The sequence below is a fragment of the Lithohypha guttulata genome (assembly GCF_036872675.1).
Source record: "Lithohypha guttulata strain CCFEE 5908 chromosome Unknown scaffold_5, whole genome shotgun sequence".
Lineage (NCBI taxonomy): Eukaryota > Fungi > Ascomycota > Eurotiomycetes > Chaetothyriales > Trichomeriaceae > Lithohypha > Lithohypha guttulata.
The window spans coordinates 1,624,677-1,641,932 of record NW_027042754.1 but is presented as its reverse complement, the minus strand read 5'-3'; the positions used below and the strand labels follow the sequence as shown (position 1 = coordinate 1,641,932).

Genomic DNA, 17,256 nt, shown 5'->3' with positions numbered 1-17,256 from the left:
GTAGACCTTGCGGCTATACTGCTTCGGTGAGACGTGACTAGCTTTCACAACATGGCTTCAACAGCTAAGGACCGTTTATCGAAGTTAGCCTCACACTTTACACCTTCTTCCTCCTCTCCAACTGTCGCAGACAACACCGAATTGAACATCGATGGCCGAATCAGGGGCACTACAAGCTGGTACAACCACCACACTCTGTCGCCAACCTTCTTCCTACCTCGCGCTGCTCAAATAGAACCTGAAGCACCAGCTATCTACCACCGCACTGCAAACAACCGCATTCTGAGGCGCACGTACAAGGACTTTGCTGACCGCTCGAGTGCGTTTGCATACTACCTGAAGAAGAAAGGCTACAAAAGAGTGGGACTGCTCTTAACCAACACGCCTGCCTTTCTCTATGCAACATTCGGAGCTGGTGCCGCTGGCGCAGTGGTCATCGCAATCAATTACAGACTTAAGAAGGACGACATAGGTTATATGTTCAACCACTCCGATGCAGACCTTGTGATCGTAGACCGAGAATATGTGGATTTGCTAGGTGACTTTCGCAAAGCGAAGCCAAACGTGCCAATCTTGATAGACGACGATGAGGTTGACCCAAACACAGAAGAGGAGCTCGGCGCATTCGGTGACGCCCTACGTGAAGGTTCATCCTATGATCGTCAGACCGGTTCCCACGGTTGGGATGGTCTGGAAGCGCAAGCTCCTGACGAGTTGGCTGTCAACGCTCTTGCATACACATCTGGGACAACCGCCCGACCTAAGGGTGTCGAGTATACTCATCGTGGCTGTTACCTTGGTGCAGTTGGCAACGTGATTGAAAGTGGTTTAAGCTACCACGGTACTGATCGTTGCAGATATTTGTGGACGTTGCCAATGTTTCATGCTATGGGATGGACATTCCCATGGGCAGTGACAGCTGCAAGAGGGACGCACTACTGCCTTAGGAAGATTGACTATCCATATATATGGAAGCTGTTGAAAGAGGAACACATAACTCACTTTTGTGCTGCTCCAACAGTGAACACTCTACTTTGCGCTGATAGCAATGCAACGAAGTTGCCAAATCCTGTACGGGTCACCGTTGCTGCTTCACCACCAACAGCACATTTGTTCGAGGTAATGACGAATGTCAACCTGCATCCTGTGCATGTCTACGGGTTGACCGAGACTTATGGCCCTATCACGAAGGGCTATCAGCTTGGTAGCTGGTGGGACCTAGCTGACAAGGAGCGTTATGGCAAGATGGCACGACAAGGTCACGGCTTTGTCACTTCCTTACCTGTACGAGTCATCAAGACGGGCGATGATGTGCCCGAGGGACATATAGAAGACGTCAAGAAAGACGGGAAAGAGATGGGCGAAATTATCTTTACTGGCAATATCTGCGTAAGGGGTTACTACAAAGACGAATCCGCAACAAGAAAACTTTTCGCAGGTGGTGCTCTGCATAGTGGTGACTTGGCCGTCTGGCATGCAGATGGGGCCATCCAAATCCTCGATCGAGCCAAAGATATTATCATATCGGGTAAGCTCTTCTTGTCTACTTCTCCTGCCTTTTCGTGTTACGATCATTACTGATGACTTTACAGGTGGTGAGAACATATCCTCGGTTGCCCTAGAAAGCATTATCGCTACCCATCCAGACATCCTAGAGTGTGGCATTGCTGGTATCCAGGACGAAAAATGGGGTGAATGTCCAAAGGCTTTCATCACTGTCAAACAGGGCAAGAACATAACCCAGGAATCCTTCATCCAGTGGTGTAAGGACCACCCGGCAATGGGAAGGTTTATGGTACCGAAGGAAGTCGAGATTGTCCAAGAGCTTCCCAAGACAAGTACAGGGAAGATTAGGAAGAATATTCTTAGGGAGTGGGCGAAAGGTAAAAGGGATCAGGGTGGAGAGTAAGTTGCCTCGCGCAGGTTGTACGACGTACCATTTTTGGCAGCAATACTCATGTTTCGGGCGAGAAGCGTACTTGTGGTTTCCGTCAATCTGGGGAGTAGCTACTCAAGAAGCAATGCACATAATGAGGACGCTTTTTCAGCACGAATTTCAATGTTCCCTTTTGACATGCCGATTCTGTGAATTTGGTCTATGAAGTGCCTTGGCCGAGCACCCTGTGGTTGCTGAAGGTAAATCATGCCAAAGTGAGCTGTGGCTATTGCTGGCCACCACGTGCCGAAATCTAGAAGATAGAACATTTTATACCACTTGAAACTTCAACAACGAAGACTATACCCGTCAACATCGCGTATAGCGTCCCTGATGAGACAATTCCAGAAGATGAAGCATATTCAAGATGATGACTTGCAAGCCTAAAGTACCCCAATCATATCGCTGTACCTCCTCTACGGCGCTCTCATACAAGAAAAGTACTCTATGGCTGTCGTGTAACAGTGGTCGCCTGCTCCGAATTTATAGAACGACATCGTCGTTCTTAGGAATCCCTCAGAACACGAAGCAGGTGGTGCCTAGATGGAATCAAGGGCATGTGTCTAGTATACTCAAAGGTATACTTCATGCCAACGTAATCCTCAGCCTATGTACCTTCGCCAACTCTCTACTCAGATTTCTTCTACATTGATACGGATTGCGCTACCTTCTGACAGATTCCTTACCTTAATCGCAGTAAACTAACAGAGACCAGAAACGATTCGATCAGCTACTACACCCGCCGTCAAGATGAGCTCTCAAACGAACAAACCTCTCGTCCTTGTTACCGGTGGCTCAGGCTTCGTGGCTGTCCATTGCCTCCTCGTCCTTCTCAATACCTCCTCATACCGTCTACGTACCACTACCCGCTCCTCCTCGAAAGCCTCATCTGTCAAATCTCAGCTAAAGGTCGGTGGCGCCAATGATGCTGATATTGAAGCTATCGACTTCGTGGAGGCCGATTTGACGGAAGACGAAGGCTGGGATCGCGCAGCTGCCGATTGCTCTTTTGTCTTGCACGTTGCAAGTCCATTTCCTCCCAAGGCACCGAAGCACGAAGATGAGCTCATCATACCTGCACGAGAAGGAACGTTACGCGTCCTTCGAGCTGCGAAGAGAGCCGGTACTGTGAAACGGATAGTCCTCACGAGCAGTGTTGCAGCAGTTGGATATGGACACTCTGACGTGTCGCGGCCGTTCACAGAAGAGGACTGGTCAAATGTCGACGCCGGCATTCCCGCCTATCCAAAAAGCAAAACGCTAGCAGAACGTGCTGCGTGGAATTTCATTGAACAGGAAGGCGAAGGCATGGAACTCTCGGTCGTCAATCCTGTCGGTATCTATGGCCCTCTATTCGCCAGCGAATCCTACTCTACAAGTATAGAACTGGTTCTACGTCTAATGAATGGTTCTATACCCGGACTTCCTGACATTGGATTCGGTGTGGTCGATGTGCGAGATGTGGCTGACCTACATCTTCGTGCCATGACCGATCCGAAAGCCAAAGGCGAGCGTTTCATCGCAGTGGCTGGAGACAACGAGGCTATGACAGTGCAGGAGATAGCAATGGTACTAAAGGAGAGGCTAGGCTCGAAGGCTAGTAAAGTACCTACTTTGGTAGTGCCGAACTTCGTGGTGAAAATGCTAGGGTTCTTCGATCCCACAGTCAGAATGATCATACCTGATCTGGGCAAGAGGCGAGTTTCAAGCAACCGGAAGGCGAAAGAAGTGCTTGGGTGGCAGCCAAGAGGCGTTGCTGATAGTGTGGTTGCTACGGCAGAGAGTCTGGAGCAACTTGGCATGCTGAAGACATGATACGAGTCAGCTTCGAGGAAGTGAAGGCGAGGAAGAAATCTGGCTTCGAGCAGGACAAAAGTACAAGGATTTCAAGTCAAGAGTACATGGCAGTTCGTGCTTGGCATAAGAGGAACTATAAGAGGAAGCAAAGATACGCTTTAAGACGCTGCGAACAGGACAGGGACGGCTCTCTTTTCCCGGTGGACCGGTATGGCCACAACAGAGTGCAGGGGTATCCGTGTCCTTGTCTGTCTGTGGTCGGCACCTTCGGCGAAGCAGTACCTTGGAGCTTCAGCGGTGATCAGTTGACACTTAAAGTGAGATATATGAAGCTCATCTCAATGAACAGTAAAATTCGATAGACGCCTCGATTTCTAAGTTAAATTACAACCCAACAAATGTAGATGCCTAAGGCAGATAATAGAGCATTGAAGATCTGACAAGTAGAACTCGTTCCTCGCTGCTTTATGTTGAAGATTGTTCTAAACTGTGCAGGTCTCTGATTTTCCAAGAAACTAGAATTCGTTCGTTGGTACACAGTCTTTTGTGCTGGGTAGGTCTCTTGAAGATCGTCTCAACGTTCTGGAAATGTCCGCCGTCAATGGCGCCTCGAAGACCTTGAAGATTCTAATGTTACATGGCTACACTCAGAGCGGATCTTTATTCAATGCAAAGACGAAAGCACTCGAAAAAAGTCTACGCAAAGCATTTACTAGCGTCACGCTCAGCTATCCTACTGGACCGATGAAACTACGAGCTAGCGACGTGCCTGGATTTGACTCATCGAAAGTTGAGGATGAAAACGATGAGGTGGAGGCCTACGGTTGGTGGAGGAGATCAAACACGTCCGAACCACCAGAGTACGTTGGCATAGAGGAGGGTCTGGCAGTTGTCGCAGATACTATGAAGCGAGAAGGACCCTTTGACGGGGTCATGGGTTTCTCTCAAGGCGCGGCAATGGCTGCAATGGTATCTTCTCTACTCGAGGGAAAGCCACGCAGTGAGGCTTTCAAAGCAGCAATGGCCAAGTCAAAGCTGTCCATGTCGTATCCTTCAGCTTTTGCAGATCTAGATCATCCACCACTGAAGTTCTGCATATCATACTCAGGGTTCGTTGCTCCTGGAGAGAGATATGCAGCATTCTACGAGCCCACGATACGAACACCGATGTGTCACTTTGTCGGCAGTCTCGATACAGTGGTTGAGGAGGCGAGGACGAATAAGCTGATAGAGGCTGTGGGTGGACCGACGCGGACAAGTGTGATTGTGCATCCTGGTGGTCATTTCGTGCCAAATAACCGGCAGTACATTGATACTGTTGTAGCTTTCATCAAGGCGCAAATAACAGACGCTTCGCCGTCGACAAAGCAAGAAGAGAGTGTGGAGGACATGGACGTACCATTTTGAGGATGGCTAATCATGAGATGTATCGTGGATAGACTCAACATAGATTTCATAGGAGGTCGAGCGAAAGAGGCACAATTCGTTTTCGATGTCACATTCGGGCCGAGAATCTGACGGTAACGCAAGCCGACAACTTCTAGACCTCGTCTCAAGAAATGCAATCAACGAGAAGCACTGCACGAAAGGTAGTGTGGATCGATGTATGAGTCGCAAGATGACTCGAAAGTTCAGTGCACAAGAAGGCCAGAAGTAGAAGGTCGAAGATCATGTAACGTGACCTTTGCGCTAAGCTGTTTCTGAGCGCACGCAACTCTTGGCTCGACACACTTAGGCTTTGCCTCCTCCTCTCTTCCTTCTTCCTGCACGTCCATCGACAATCACTCAGCTTTTTCTACCTCGCAAACCCACTCTCAAACACACAAGTACATCAAGTCTCTCGATCAACCCACAAATCAATCAAGATGGTACGATTTTATCCTTCCTGCGACTGCGTAGAATCTATGACGGAGCGAAAATGTCCCGCCCGAGGCAGTCAAGCACACGAGCACGAAAATCGTCAAACGCACATCGAAAGTCAAGAATATCAAGCTGATACGGTGTCAATAGGTTCTCGCAGTCGATCTTCTCAACCCTGCTCCTCAGGCTGAGGCACGAAAGCACAAGCTGAAGGTATGTCAGCTTCGAGAACACTCACCGCCAACCACTAACCCACATAGACTCTCGTCCCAGCTCCACGATCCTTCTTCATGGACGTCAAGTGCCCAGGCTGCTTCACAATCACTACTGTTTTCTCGCACGCACAGACTGTCGTCATCTGCGCCGGCTGCTCGACTGTCCTATGCCAGCCTACTGGTGGCAAGGCCAGGCTCACAGAGGGCTGCTCCTTCCGAAGGAAGTAGATGGCTTCACAATGTTACAACGATGTAAAGAGCGAGGTGTATGATGTATTTGCAAGATAGAAGATGGATTTCCGACCTCTCTCGATGATATTGTTGTCTCTCGACTTGGAGAAGCAATTCGACGATACCCCTTCAACGTACAGTGTCTTGATGCACAAAAATGGAGTTCCGGATATCTTGCAGCCAACTTAGACGATATGAAGACGGTATGGCGGTAACGACATCTTTATTTTAAGTCAGTATGCATGGTGTGGTATATCGACCATGGAATTGAAATACGTGGAAATGCTCAAGAAATGGTTTTAAGAAAGAGCTAAAAGTCTTTTTCTTGCATGGTATGACAAGGAGAGACAGGAAGGAATGGGAGTGACTGAGGTCGTCGCTGCAAGAATGTCCATTGTGACTGAGGCCAAATGCTGAAGCTGATAGACGTGAGGAGGGCAGATCTACCTATTTTCTCTTTCACTCCTGCTCGAGGAGGCCTTTGACCTTGCACAGAGGACTATGCCGAATGTTCTGTTTGTGCTTACTTTGTATTCTAGTTAGATACAAATCAAGAAAACGATTAAAAGGTCACTCGTAATGATATTTCCACAGACTTCATGCCAGATAGTCATATCTGAGATGACGCTTGTAGCGTTGTCCCGTATGATAACTCTCAGTCCTGCTGACATTCAGTCACCTTGTTCGCTCATAGGGTCTCGTGTCAGTTGCTTTCTTCGCGTCTTGTTCTCCTGCTTCAACCCTTGTCCGACCAGTCAATCCAGCCTTCTACCCGGGTCTTTTTCTATTCCTTCTTGTCTAACACACAACTCTGCAGTCACAAAAAGGTTGTGCCATACACTTTTCGTGACAGACTATTTGTGCTTAGAGTGACAGAGGCTTCGTCGAGGCGAGCTGCTTGATCCTTCTACTGCGTATACAGTTCGCACAAGCTATTTCTGAGAATAGTTGGGATCATTCATGTGGTCCGATGTGCTGTGAATACTGGCTCATCGTAGGCGTGAAGGAAGCGTGAGTAGCTGACGCATAGCCAGGCTCGTTGCCGGTAACCACTGAAACTTCAGGGATGAGACAAAGCTGGGCGTTCGCCTTATCGACTGCTTGTAATGAACCGAAATCTGTCGGAGCATAACATATGTTGTTATCGTTCTCGTCGTGCCATGTGGCTACCGTCTTGGAGGCTGTCACAACCTGACCAAATATTCGATACTCATTATTTCGTGATCATGTTGCAGCTATCGTCGTAGCAGATTTTCACCGTACCACGATCTCATCCTAAGCCCAGGTCTTTTATTGTCCTATTCACAAGCTTCCTTTGTTCTTTCTCTTGCAAATTTTGCTCATCTGTCTGTTGAAGCACACGGCCAACAGCAACGACGCCCCTGACACCAGCATCTGCACAATTAATCCAGACTCTGCCATTCTTCCCAACCACCAACTCAAAACCTCCTGGTATTCTGTTGCCGAGCTCATCCAGCATCGAAGCTAATTGTTTCTTCAACAACCTATCAGCTAGGTCTAGACTCACATCAAAAACCATTCCTTCGGTCAATGGACCCAGTCCGTCAGCTTTGCCAGTGCTCGGGTTTATACAAGTCAACTCAATATCCATATTTTTCTGACAGAAGGCGATCTTGGCATAAACAAGGTCTCCGTTCTTCAGCTGTGGGCGTGTCTTTTTCGAAGCGCCTTCGAAGCTGAAATGTGATAGTATAGCTGGCGGTGAATGGCTGTTGATAGAGAGATGAAAGGTCTCAAATGAGGCACCTCTGACTTGTGCTATGATTGAGTCGCCCTGGCGAGGAACGTATCTTGCTCTCGGAGTAGATACATTTGCGACTTTCTTTTTGTGATCAACCTCAACTCGTCCAGCAATGGTGCTTGTAAAGTCATTTGACCCAGATTCTTGTTTGATACCAGGGCCAATTTTTCTCTTCTGAGCAGTGGGCAGGTAAGATGCATCTATGACATCCCCGGGCAATACCACAACCGCGTCCGTCATGGTAAGCAAAGAGCTACGCAATAGTCACATTCAAAGACCGTCAAAATTCGAGCCTTGCATGTTCGCAAGGAATACGTAAATTGGCTGGACTAAGTAAGTGTCGAGTGAACGAATGCTCTTGACCAATGAGATCGGGTTCGGCAAAGTTGCAGCTCTACAAGCCCTGACATGTGAGGCTAAGAAAAAAAGTTGAGCGCAGGAGCGATTTCTTGAATGCAAATCGCTGCCCTGTTCTAGATACCTCTCTACCTGAACGCTTCCATTCGTTGTGTTCGAAGTCTGCCACTAAACCGACGACATGAGCGACGAAACCAATGGGGTTAGTAGCCCTGAACAATATGCAATCGGCATTTCGTTTGGCAGTTCCTACAGCTCAATCGCTCATATCTCACAAGAAGGAAGAGTCGAAGTCATTGCAAACGAAGAAGGAGATAGACAAATACCGTCCATATTATCGTATGTTGACGGTGAGGAATATCATGGCACGCAAGCAAAGGCACAGATAGTGCGGAACTCGAAAAACACGATCGCCTATTTCAAGGACTACATCGGCAAGCCATACAGCCAGATCGACCCTACGCCATGCAAGCAGTCGGCGCACCCATCTGAATCCGATGGACAAGTTGTCTTCACAGTTCAGGAGTCAGCGGAGGGCGAATCGACCACATTGAGCGTTTCAGAAGTCACGACTCGACACATCCGCAAGCTGGCGAGTTCAGCCGCTGATTACATCGGCAAGAAGATCACTTCAGCCGTCGTGACTGTTCCTACCAATTTCAGCTCTGAGCAGAGAACTGCGCTCTCTAAAGCAGCGAAAGCTGCTGGTATTGAGATCCTCCAATTCATACACGAGCCGGTCGCAGCAGTGCTAGCCTACGACTCCAAAGACCCAGAATCAGTACAGGATCGATTGATTGTTGTCGCAGATCTTGGCGGTACCAGGTCAGACGCTGCAGTAGTAGTATGTACAGGAGGTGGACTATACAGTATCGTTGCAACCACACACGATTACGAGCTAGGTGGTGCACAGCTGGACGAAGTCCTGATCGACCACTTCGCTAAAGAGTTTGAAAAGAAGCACAAGACCGACCCAAAGAAGAACGAACGCAGTTTGGCTAAGCTGAAGTTGGAAGCCGAAGCCGTCAAGAAAGCACTCAGCCAAAGCGCCTCCGCAACATGCAGCATAGAATCCCTCGCCAACGGCATCGACTTCAGATCGACCATCAACAGGACTCGATTTCAACTGCTCAGCGTCAAAGTTTTCCAAAAGTTCACCAGAATGATCGAAGAAGTAATCAAAAAGGCCGACCTCGACGTCCTTCAAATCGACGAAGTCATCCTATCTGGCGGAACCTCACACGTACCCAAAATCGCCGAGAACGTACAGGCTCTGTTCCCAGACACCACCAAAGTCCTCGCTCCCGCAACGTCAACCGCAGCCCTAAACCCATCCGAACTCTCAGCACGTGGCGCCGCCATTCAAGCAAGCATGATCCAAGGCTTCGACAAAGAGGACATCGAGCAATCAACGCACGAAATGGTCACTGTCACCCCTCACACCTCAGCCATGATCGGCGCCCAAATCACAGGCCAGCCAACCGACGCCGCCACAATCATCATCCCCTCCATGACCGCCGTCCCAGCCAGAAAGTCCAAAACCATCGACGCCCCCGAAGGCGACGTGCTCCTCCTCATTTCAGAAGGCGAATCAGAAATCAAAGTCACTAAACCTGAACCCAAAGCAAAGACAAACGGCACCAAGAAAGCCGCCGACGACGATGACGAAGACGACATCAGCGACGACGATGAAGACGATGACGAAGAAGATGAACTCCGTGAAAAAGTCTACAAGACCAAGAAGATACTCGCAGAATTCCAGTTCAAGGGCCTGAAGAAGGGCGCTAAGCTGGAAGTCACTGTCAATATCGGTTCTGATCTTGGTGTGCAGATAACGGCTAGAGAGGCGAAGGGTAAAGGTGGAATTAGAGGCACGCTTGCTGCACCTAAGCCTACGGAGAATGGATCTGCGTAAAAGGGGTTGCAGGGAATAGGATAGAAGTGTTTGCGCTGCATAGTCTAGGCGGTTATGGTCTTAGACTGGATAGTAAGGTAGGCACTGTTGACCATATAGACTTGATTGAGATGGCCTCATGACTAGCATTAGATAAATTCGACGACGTTGTACGCTTTGCTACAGAACGAAAGTACTTTACTGGGCACGTCGTAGCAATCAAGCAGAATTTCGCCAGAGCATGGTCTTTCTTCATTTCCACTGTAGCGTACGAACCATTGAGTGGCGATTGTGACTGTGAACAAATTTGATTGATCAGGCGCTTTTATCTTAGAGCCAATAAACTATCAACGCTTTCGCTGCGCGACAAACACCAACCACGCTCAATTCAAGGGTGTCAATATAGTCCTGCTATTTTGAAGCAATCATCTACTCGTCGGCCTCGAGAGGCGCTTCCTCCTCGTACTCCTCTTCAGCATCTGAGATGGAGGCATCCTGGTATTGTTGATACTCGGAGACCAGGTCGTTCATGTTCGACTCAGCTTCGGTGAATTCCATCTCGTCCATACCCTCACCAGTATACCAATGCAAGAAAGCCTTTCGTCGGAACATAGCAGTGAACTGATCACCAACACGCTTGAATAGTTCTTGAATAGAGGTCGAGTTACCGACAAAGGTCGAGGACATTTTCAGGCCACGAGGTGGGATCGAGCAAAGAGCGGTCTGGACGTTGTTTGGAATCCATTCGACAAAATAACTGCTGTTCTTTGTCTGTACGTTGCGCATCTGATCTTCAACCTCTTTCATGCTAACGGCACCTCGGAAGATGGCAGAGCAGGTAAGGTATCGGCCGTTTCGGAAATCGGAGGCAGCCATCATGTTCTTAGGGTCGTACATTTGTTGTGTAAGCTCTGGAACTGTGACGGCGCGGAATGAGTGAGCACCTCGGCTGGTGAGTGGTGCGAAGCCAACCATGAAGAAGTGTAGACGTGGGAACGGCACCATGTTGACTGCCAGTTTTCGGAGATCGGAGTTCAGTTGACCTGGGAATCTCAAGCACGTTGTAACACCAGACATGACCGCGGAGACGAGATGGTTCAGATCGCCGTACGAGGGAGCGCTGAGCTTCAGGGTTCGCATGCAAATATCGTAAAGAGCCTGTATCGATCAGCAACTCGTACGCAGTCAAATTGATCGACATACCTCGTTGTCAATGCAGAAAGTCTCGTCGGAGTTCTCAACAAGCTGGTGCACTGACAGTGTAGCGTTATATGGCTCAACAACTGTATCAGAGACCTTTGGAGATGGCACGACGGAGAAGGTAGCCATCATTCTGTCTGGGAATTCTTCACGAATCTTGGAGATCAGGAGAGTGCCCATACCAGCACCAGTACCACCACCAAGAGAGTGTGTAATCTGGAAGCCCTGCAGGCAGTCACAGCCCTCGGCCTCACGCCGAACAACATCAAGGACTTGGTCAACAAGCTCGGCACCTTCTGTGTAGTGACCCTTGGCCCAGTTATTTCCTATTAGTTGTTATCTCCTGATCATTATCTCTTTCTTTCTGCTCTAGCTTACCAGCACCACTCTGGCCAAAGACAAAGTTATCAGGACGGAAAAGTTGACCGAAAGGACCAGCACGAACGGCATCCATCGTACCAGGTTCGAGATCGACAAGGACTGCGCGTGGGACATATTTGTTGTTAGAGGCCTATGAGCAGGTTAGCATCTACTCGTGGAGCATAGTGTATTGCGGTGAGAAGAACTTACCTCGTTGAAGTAGACGTTCATGCGCTCAAGTTGAAGGTCAGAGTTTCCATTGTAGCTGTGCTTGTCAGTACGCGTTCTGCTGATACTAGGTGATCACATACATTCCAGAGCCATCAAGACCGTGTTCCCCGGAAATTTGCTGCCTGCGACCTTGTTAGTCTTGACCTTGACAATCTTTTCCTGATAATTGGGCACTTACCAGAAAGCAGCACCAATCTGGTTACCCTACACGCTGTTAGCTCATCCCACTGATTTGTTTCATGTCTTCACCTACACATTGGCCAGTCTGGAGGTGAACCTATATACGAGTATTAGCTGACTTTCAACAAAACCGGTGGGGCATCAAAGACCAGGGGTTCAAAGACCATGTCTGGGTGCCCGAACTACTTACAATCTCACGCATGTTTGCGATATCTGTGCCTGAAGTTCGATCGGAAAAGAGTAAGATTCGAGGAGGACTGAAGGTAGGTCAAACTCCACGAGTGTCGTTGCAAGTCGAACGTATACAAGTGGAGGAATATCCAGAACGCAGTTGTGCTTCGAAAGGTAGACCGGTGGAGGGTCGTGGGCAGGTGCGGCCAATAGCATATTAGCTTGTCAGGACTTGGCACGTCGCGTGGTCACGATCGGGTAGCTCAAGTTGCCCCGGTTTGTACCGTGCAATGCAGCTGAAACGGCACTCCCACAATTCTATACGCAAAGCACTTCTTGTTTACAGGCGGTGAGAACGAGCGCCTCATTGGCTCGTTCCTGCAGGACCAAAACATCTTTCAGTTGTGTAAATTCCCGATTCGTTGTTTGCAAACGTTGCAGCCTGCACTCTGTGTCTACACAACCACAATGAGGCAGAGAATTCACAATTTGCACAAAAGCAATTTCAATGATTACAGGATTGGACGAATCCAGAATGGCATCACTATTGGACATGGTGTCAATCTTCCAAACCAACGCCGCAGATACTGCAAGATTTTCACTCGTACATTCATTGTGTTCGAGGATGAATGTCCATGAACTCCAAAGCCATATTCCATTCAATTCATACATACGCCTTTTCTCGCACTTGAATTCCAAGACGCTTATTCGATTAGATGTCATTTGAGGGATAGATCACTTTGTCGATAGGCAGCAAATCCTCCTTCACTGCTCTCATGCTCACAAATCTCGACAACAGAGCGAAGGAACCAGCCTTGTCATTTGTGCCAGAAGACCTTGCACCACCGAATGGTTGTTGTCCGACAACAGCACCTGTGCATTTACCATTGACGTAGAAGTTGCCAGCTGAGTGTCGTAGTGCTTCTTCGGCAGAGCGAATTGCTGTTCGATCCCTTGCAAATACTGCTCCAGTGAGACCATATTCCACGGTTGTATCAACCAGCTTGCAAACGTCCTCAAAAGCTGACTCTGTGGAGTCATCGTAGACGTAGAGATGCAATATTGGGCCGAAGAACTCCGTCTTCATGTTCTTGTGATGAGGATCTTTGGTCTCGTAGATTGTGGGATGCACGAACCAGCCTTGTGAGCTGTCATACTTGCCACCCGTCAACAAAGTCAGGTTGCTGTCATCCTTCGCTGCATCTATTACGCCAGAGAGCTTCTTGAAGCTTGGTTCGTGGATGACAGGGCCAATGAAGTTGCCAAACTCCTCAGGAGCCCCGATCTTTAATTTCTTTGTCTCTTCCACTAGCTTTGATTTGAATTTGTCCGCCAGTGATGCAGGAATGTAGAGTCTTGAGCAGGCACTGCACTTTTGACCTTGGTACTCGAATGCACCCCGCACAGTCTGATACACGGCATTATCCAGATCTGCGGAGTTGTGTACAAGATGGAAATTCTTTCCACCTGTTTCGCCCACTATTCTTGGATAACCTTTGTACCGGCCCTCAGCGATACCTTGGCCTATCTGGCCATAAAGCTTCCTGAACACCGCTGTTGAGCCCGTGTAGTGCAGGGCAGCAAATTCAGGGTGAGCAAGTACCACATTCGTGACTTCAACTGGATCACCGGGAACGAACTGAATGACACCTTCAGGCAAGCCAGCTTCCAGCAGTATCTGATGAACGAGGTAGTTTGAAGCAATAGCAGAGTCACTAGGCTTCCACAGTACCACATTACCCAGCAGTGCGGGTGCGCCTGGCAGATTTCCACCAATTGCTGTGAAGTTGAAGGGCGAGACTGCATACACGAAGCCTTCCAAGGGCCTGTATTCTAGTCTGTTCCACACACCAGCTGAGTTGTAAGGTGGTTGTTGTGCATATAGCTCTTCTGCATATCGTACATTGAACCTGAGAAAGTCTGCCAACTCTGCTGCAGCGTCAATCTCTGCCTGCCATGCATTCTTGCCTTGTCCGAGCATCGTAACCGCCATCATGTCATATCTGTATTTTGTGCTGAGCAGATCTGCCGCTTTGAGGAAGACTGCACACCTATCAGCGAAAGGTAGACTCGACCATGCTTCTTTTGCTGCAAGAGCACTCTCAATAGCGGTCTTCACATCCTCCGGCGAGGCTTTCGAGTACTTGGCGACGGGCGTTGAATGTGAGGCAGGATTGTTCTGTGTTGCTGTTGAGTCTGTTTTAGTGGAATTTCCAGATATCACGAGAGGAATCTCAAGAGGGACTCTCTGCTGTAGTGCCTTGACAGCATCTGCTAAAGCTTGTCGGTCTGTCGAACCTTTAGCATAGTGTTTATTAGGCTCGTTGGTAATGTCAGGCACCTTGAAAGCTGCAAGGGTCGACACATTAGGCCGTTGAATGTTGTGGTGCTTGGTCAATGTTCGTCCAGCGGAGCTCGCGCTTGGACATTTGGCAAAGCCGAGAAGACTTCTGCTGGTAGGAGGCATTCTGACCACGGTGTTTCCTGATGTTTGTCTCTGTGGCTAAGCAGCAGCAACACTGTAATAGGTAGTACCCTCCCCATACCAGATGGTCATTGTGAAGCACATATTATTGTACAGCTGGAGGATATCAGCGGTTCGACGCGGGACAACGAAACACGGACATGAACGCGGTTAAGGATAAACAATTTCGATGCACTGCATGGGAATTGGGCTGCACAGTGCAGAAAACGTTCCCGCTAGTTGACTCAAGCTAGACCCCTGATAAGCAGATCCATCGAGTTCAACGGAGAAGATCGAATGAAAATATTGTCTTCACCACGATGATAGCAGCAGCAGTGTTGAAAACACGGTTATTGGAGGGACGATATCGGACCTGGTTCATTGCTGTGGGTCTCTAGGTTCTGGCCTCCTTGCTACTAGAGTACACAATCGTGGACTTGCTTCGTGTACTTGCAGATATTCACTACAGCATATATGGATGCTTCAGTATGACAACCTCTTCGTATGTACCGCTAGTTCTGTCTAGATATGCTTTTCAATCTTTACCTCTTGGGCAACTTAGCATTTATACCAACGACACTGCGCACAAGATCCCAGTCTCCATCAAGGCCGACCCAATCACACACCAATATTCCCGTACACCAATCACCAGGTTTGAGGTTCCCGTCGTCCTCAAGCATGTGTTTGGTACAGAGATGAGCTACTGTAGCAGGATTGACTTTCGCAGCAATTTTCTCAGGCCAGGTATTAACTTTCCAGAAATTGCTAGCACTCAAGAAATTGATGTATAGAGGAATACGAGCATTTGGATCATCGAGATTGAAATCGCAGGTACCGCTTCTCTCCATGTGGTCACGCACGTACTGAACCTTGGTATCAATGCTGGCTTGTTCCGCTACTTCGTAGAAATCTTGTACGACCAGGTCTCCGGAGGGACACGTTGCGTTTGGCGTATTATCAGCCCAGACAGCTCCGTCAATACCCCAGCCCTTGTCGTCCCATTCGTGCTTCAGACCTTCTTCAAGGTTGAATCGTCGAACGAGGACAATCTTGCCTCGTGCTTCGCCTAGTCGTGGTAGCCATGGTCTTGTCCACCATTGATCCGGGTTCGTATAGTGATCCTTTAGCACCCGGCTTAGCTGTTCGTCAGTGCCCTTGCCTGATCCTTCACGCTTTATAGACATGATCAGAGTCTCCGAGGGATGCTCGTCAAGAAACCGGCGACACTCGTTGTACAGATCCCTGAAATATCTGTTACCTGTAAGTGAGATCGGAAATACAGAATGGACAAGCACAAGCTTGTCTGACCCTCCATCAAACGGCTCAGGCACTTGTACTCGAATGTCGAAAAACCGTACTCCGTTCTGCAGTTGTTCTAGAGGTGACACGGCTTGACATCGGACGGATGGCGGTGCGTTGTGACAGGTCGGGGAATTATGTGTGCCTGGGATGGAGAGCGCTCCTATTGGAACGTTATCGTTAAGCTTGTCCATCCAGCGATCGAGGTCGCTGCTTTCAAATAGTGCAACATAAGAGTCTTGAGGTAGATAAATCCCAGTAAAATGCATGTCTGGATTTTCAGAAAGCGTTTCCAGAGCATGGGACTCTTTCGTTGGCACTGGTGTGTACATTCGATATCGACCCCCAGACTCAGCCTCGAAGGTCAAACGCAAGCGCTCCTTATCGTTTCTGATCACTGGCTTGATATCGGTCTGTGTCACACTGAACGGAGGCAAGTCGATCGATAGCTCTCGATTCTCAAACGGTTGAGTATCGGGCGAGATCTGTGGCACATCTCGACGCGTGGTGGCATTGGTAAGGCCAATCGAGTTTGTGACATGGACGAACGATGTGGTTACATTTCTGAATTGAAACCCGCCTTCATGAACAGGATCAAAGTGCTCAACAAGTACAAGTTTCAGAGGTCTATCTGAGAGGTTGCGAATCTTCAAATCGGGAGGCATAGTGGTATTGAGTTTCTCGTCTTGGTCTCGACACTATCGTTGGTAGCGCTTCGGGCAGAATGGCAAAGAACGATGACAACCCATCTTAGGTTTTTAGGTTATCGATACACCAAGACTCTATGCAGGGATGAGAGCTCTAGAACACAAGATACTGGTCACGTCAACCATGTGGAAACTGGGAAGAGCTGGAGGGGTGAACTTGTGGAGTACGGTTCGACAAATTACACCACCGCACGAACGTCCAGCCCCGCCATTTTTGGTTGCTAGGGGACTTTTCGGACTGCAATAATGCTTCAACCACAAATTGTAATGAGCTACAACGAGGGTTTTTCCTTCAAGTTAAGCTGAGTATAACAAGGTTTACAAGTCGACGGGTACCCGTTGCCCACGTCGACAGTGCCACAATTGCGAACTGGAGTTGCTCCATCGGAATGAGCCTCAGCATCCATCTATCTATCTACTCATATGCACATCTCAAATCGGCTCAATAAGATACGACAAAGTCAAAGCGATCTCGGGGCCACGATGCTCTTGCTTCGAGTTGTAGCAGGTAGAGCCCTTGAAGAGAAACCTTCGTGTGTTAAAGTTCCGAGTCCCGTGAGACGCTTCCCGGAGCAGAAAGTGGAGCCCTTGC

General features: G+C 48.7%; 8 protein-coding genes across 8 annotated transcripts; 5 read left to right on the top strand and 3 right to left on the bottom strand.

Annotated features, from left to right (window-relative positions):
- Positions 1-51: 51 nt before the first annotated feature.
- Positions 52-1,909, top strand: LTR64_007056 (uncharacterized protein; the record flags this gene model as incomplete). The annotated part of the gene is made up of 2 exons (XM_064901380.1): positions 52-1,528; positions 1,593-1,909. 2 exons carry the CDS (start codon positions 52-54, stop codon positions 1,907-1,909), a joined length of 1,794 nt encoding a protein of 597 aa, XP_064752456.1.
- A 777-nt stretch (positions 1,910-2,686) lies between these two features.
- LTR64_007055 (uncharacterized protein) lies at positions 2,687-3,751 on the top strand (the record flags this gene model as incomplete). Its single annotated transcript, XM_064901379.1, has 1 exon — positions 2,687-3,751. One exon carries the CDS (start codon positions 2,687-2,689, stop codon positions 3,749-3,751), a length of 1,065 nt encoding a protein of 354 aa, XP_064752455.1.
- Positions 3,752-4,321: 570 nt separating this feature from the next.
- Positions 4,322-5,140, top strand: FSH3 (Family of serine hydrolases 3; the record flags this gene model as incomplete). The annotated part of the gene is made up of 1 exon (XM_064901378.1): positions 4,322-5,140. One exon carries the CDS (start codon positions 4,322-4,324, stop codon positions 5,138-5,140), a length of 819 nt encoding a protein of 272 aa, XP_064752454.1.
- A 458-nt stretch (positions 5,141-5,598) lies between these two features.
- rps27 (40S ribosomal protein S27) lies at positions 5,599-6,036 on the top strand (the record flags this gene model as incomplete). Its single annotated transcript, XM_064901377.1, has 3 exons — positions 5,599-5,601; positions 5,744-5,806; positions 5,854-6,036. The coding sequence occupies 3 exons, from the start codon at positions 5,599-5,601 to the stop codon at positions 6,034-6,036; spliced, it is 249 nt and encodes an 82-aa protein (XP_064752453.1).
- A 2,303-nt stretch (positions 6,037-8,339) lies between these two features.
- Positions 8,340-10,073, top strand: SSZ1 (Hsp70 protein that interacts with Zuo1p; the record flags this gene model as incomplete). Its single annotated transcript, XM_064901376.1, has 2 exons — positions 8,340-8,983; positions 9,029-10,073. The coding sequence occupies 2 exons, from the start codon at positions 8,340-8,342 to the stop codon at positions 10,071-10,073; spliced, it is 1,689 nt and encodes a 562-aa protein (XP_064752452.1).
- A 408-nt stretch (positions 10,074-10,481) lies between these two features.
- On the bottom strand, positions 10,482-12,225 carry TUB2 (beta-tubulin; the record flags this gene model as incomplete). The annotated part of the gene is made up of 8 exons (XM_064901375.1): positions 10,482-11,210; positions 11,256-11,578; positions 11,631-11,763; positions 11,823-11,877; positions 11,924-11,965; positions 12,022-12,047; positions 12,097-12,120; positions 12,214-12,225. The coding sequence occupies 8 exons, from the start codon at positions 12,223-12,225 to the stop codon at positions 10,482-10,484; spliced, it is 1,344 nt and encodes a 447-aa protein (XP_064752451.1).
- Positions 12,226-12,906: 681 nt separating this feature from the next.
- PUT2 (1-pyrroline-5-carboxylate dehydrogenase) lies at positions 12,907-14,661 on the bottom strand (the record flags this gene model as incomplete). Its single annotated transcript, XM_064901374.1, has 1 exon — positions 12,907-14,661. The coding sequence occupies one exon, from the start codon at positions 14,659-14,661 to the stop codon at positions 12,907-12,909; it is 1,755 nt and encodes a 584-aa protein (XP_064752450.1).
- Positions 14,662-15,200: 539 nt separating this feature from the next.
- Positions 15,201-16,622, bottom strand: LTR64_007049 (uncharacterized protein; the record flags this gene model as incomplete). The annotated part of the gene is made up of 1 exon (XM_064901373.1): positions 15,201-16,622. One exon carries the CDS (start codon positions 16,620-16,622, stop codon positions 15,201-15,203), a length of 1,422 nt encoding a protein of 473 aa, XP_064752449.1.
- Positions 16,623-17,256: the final 634 nt, after the last annotated feature.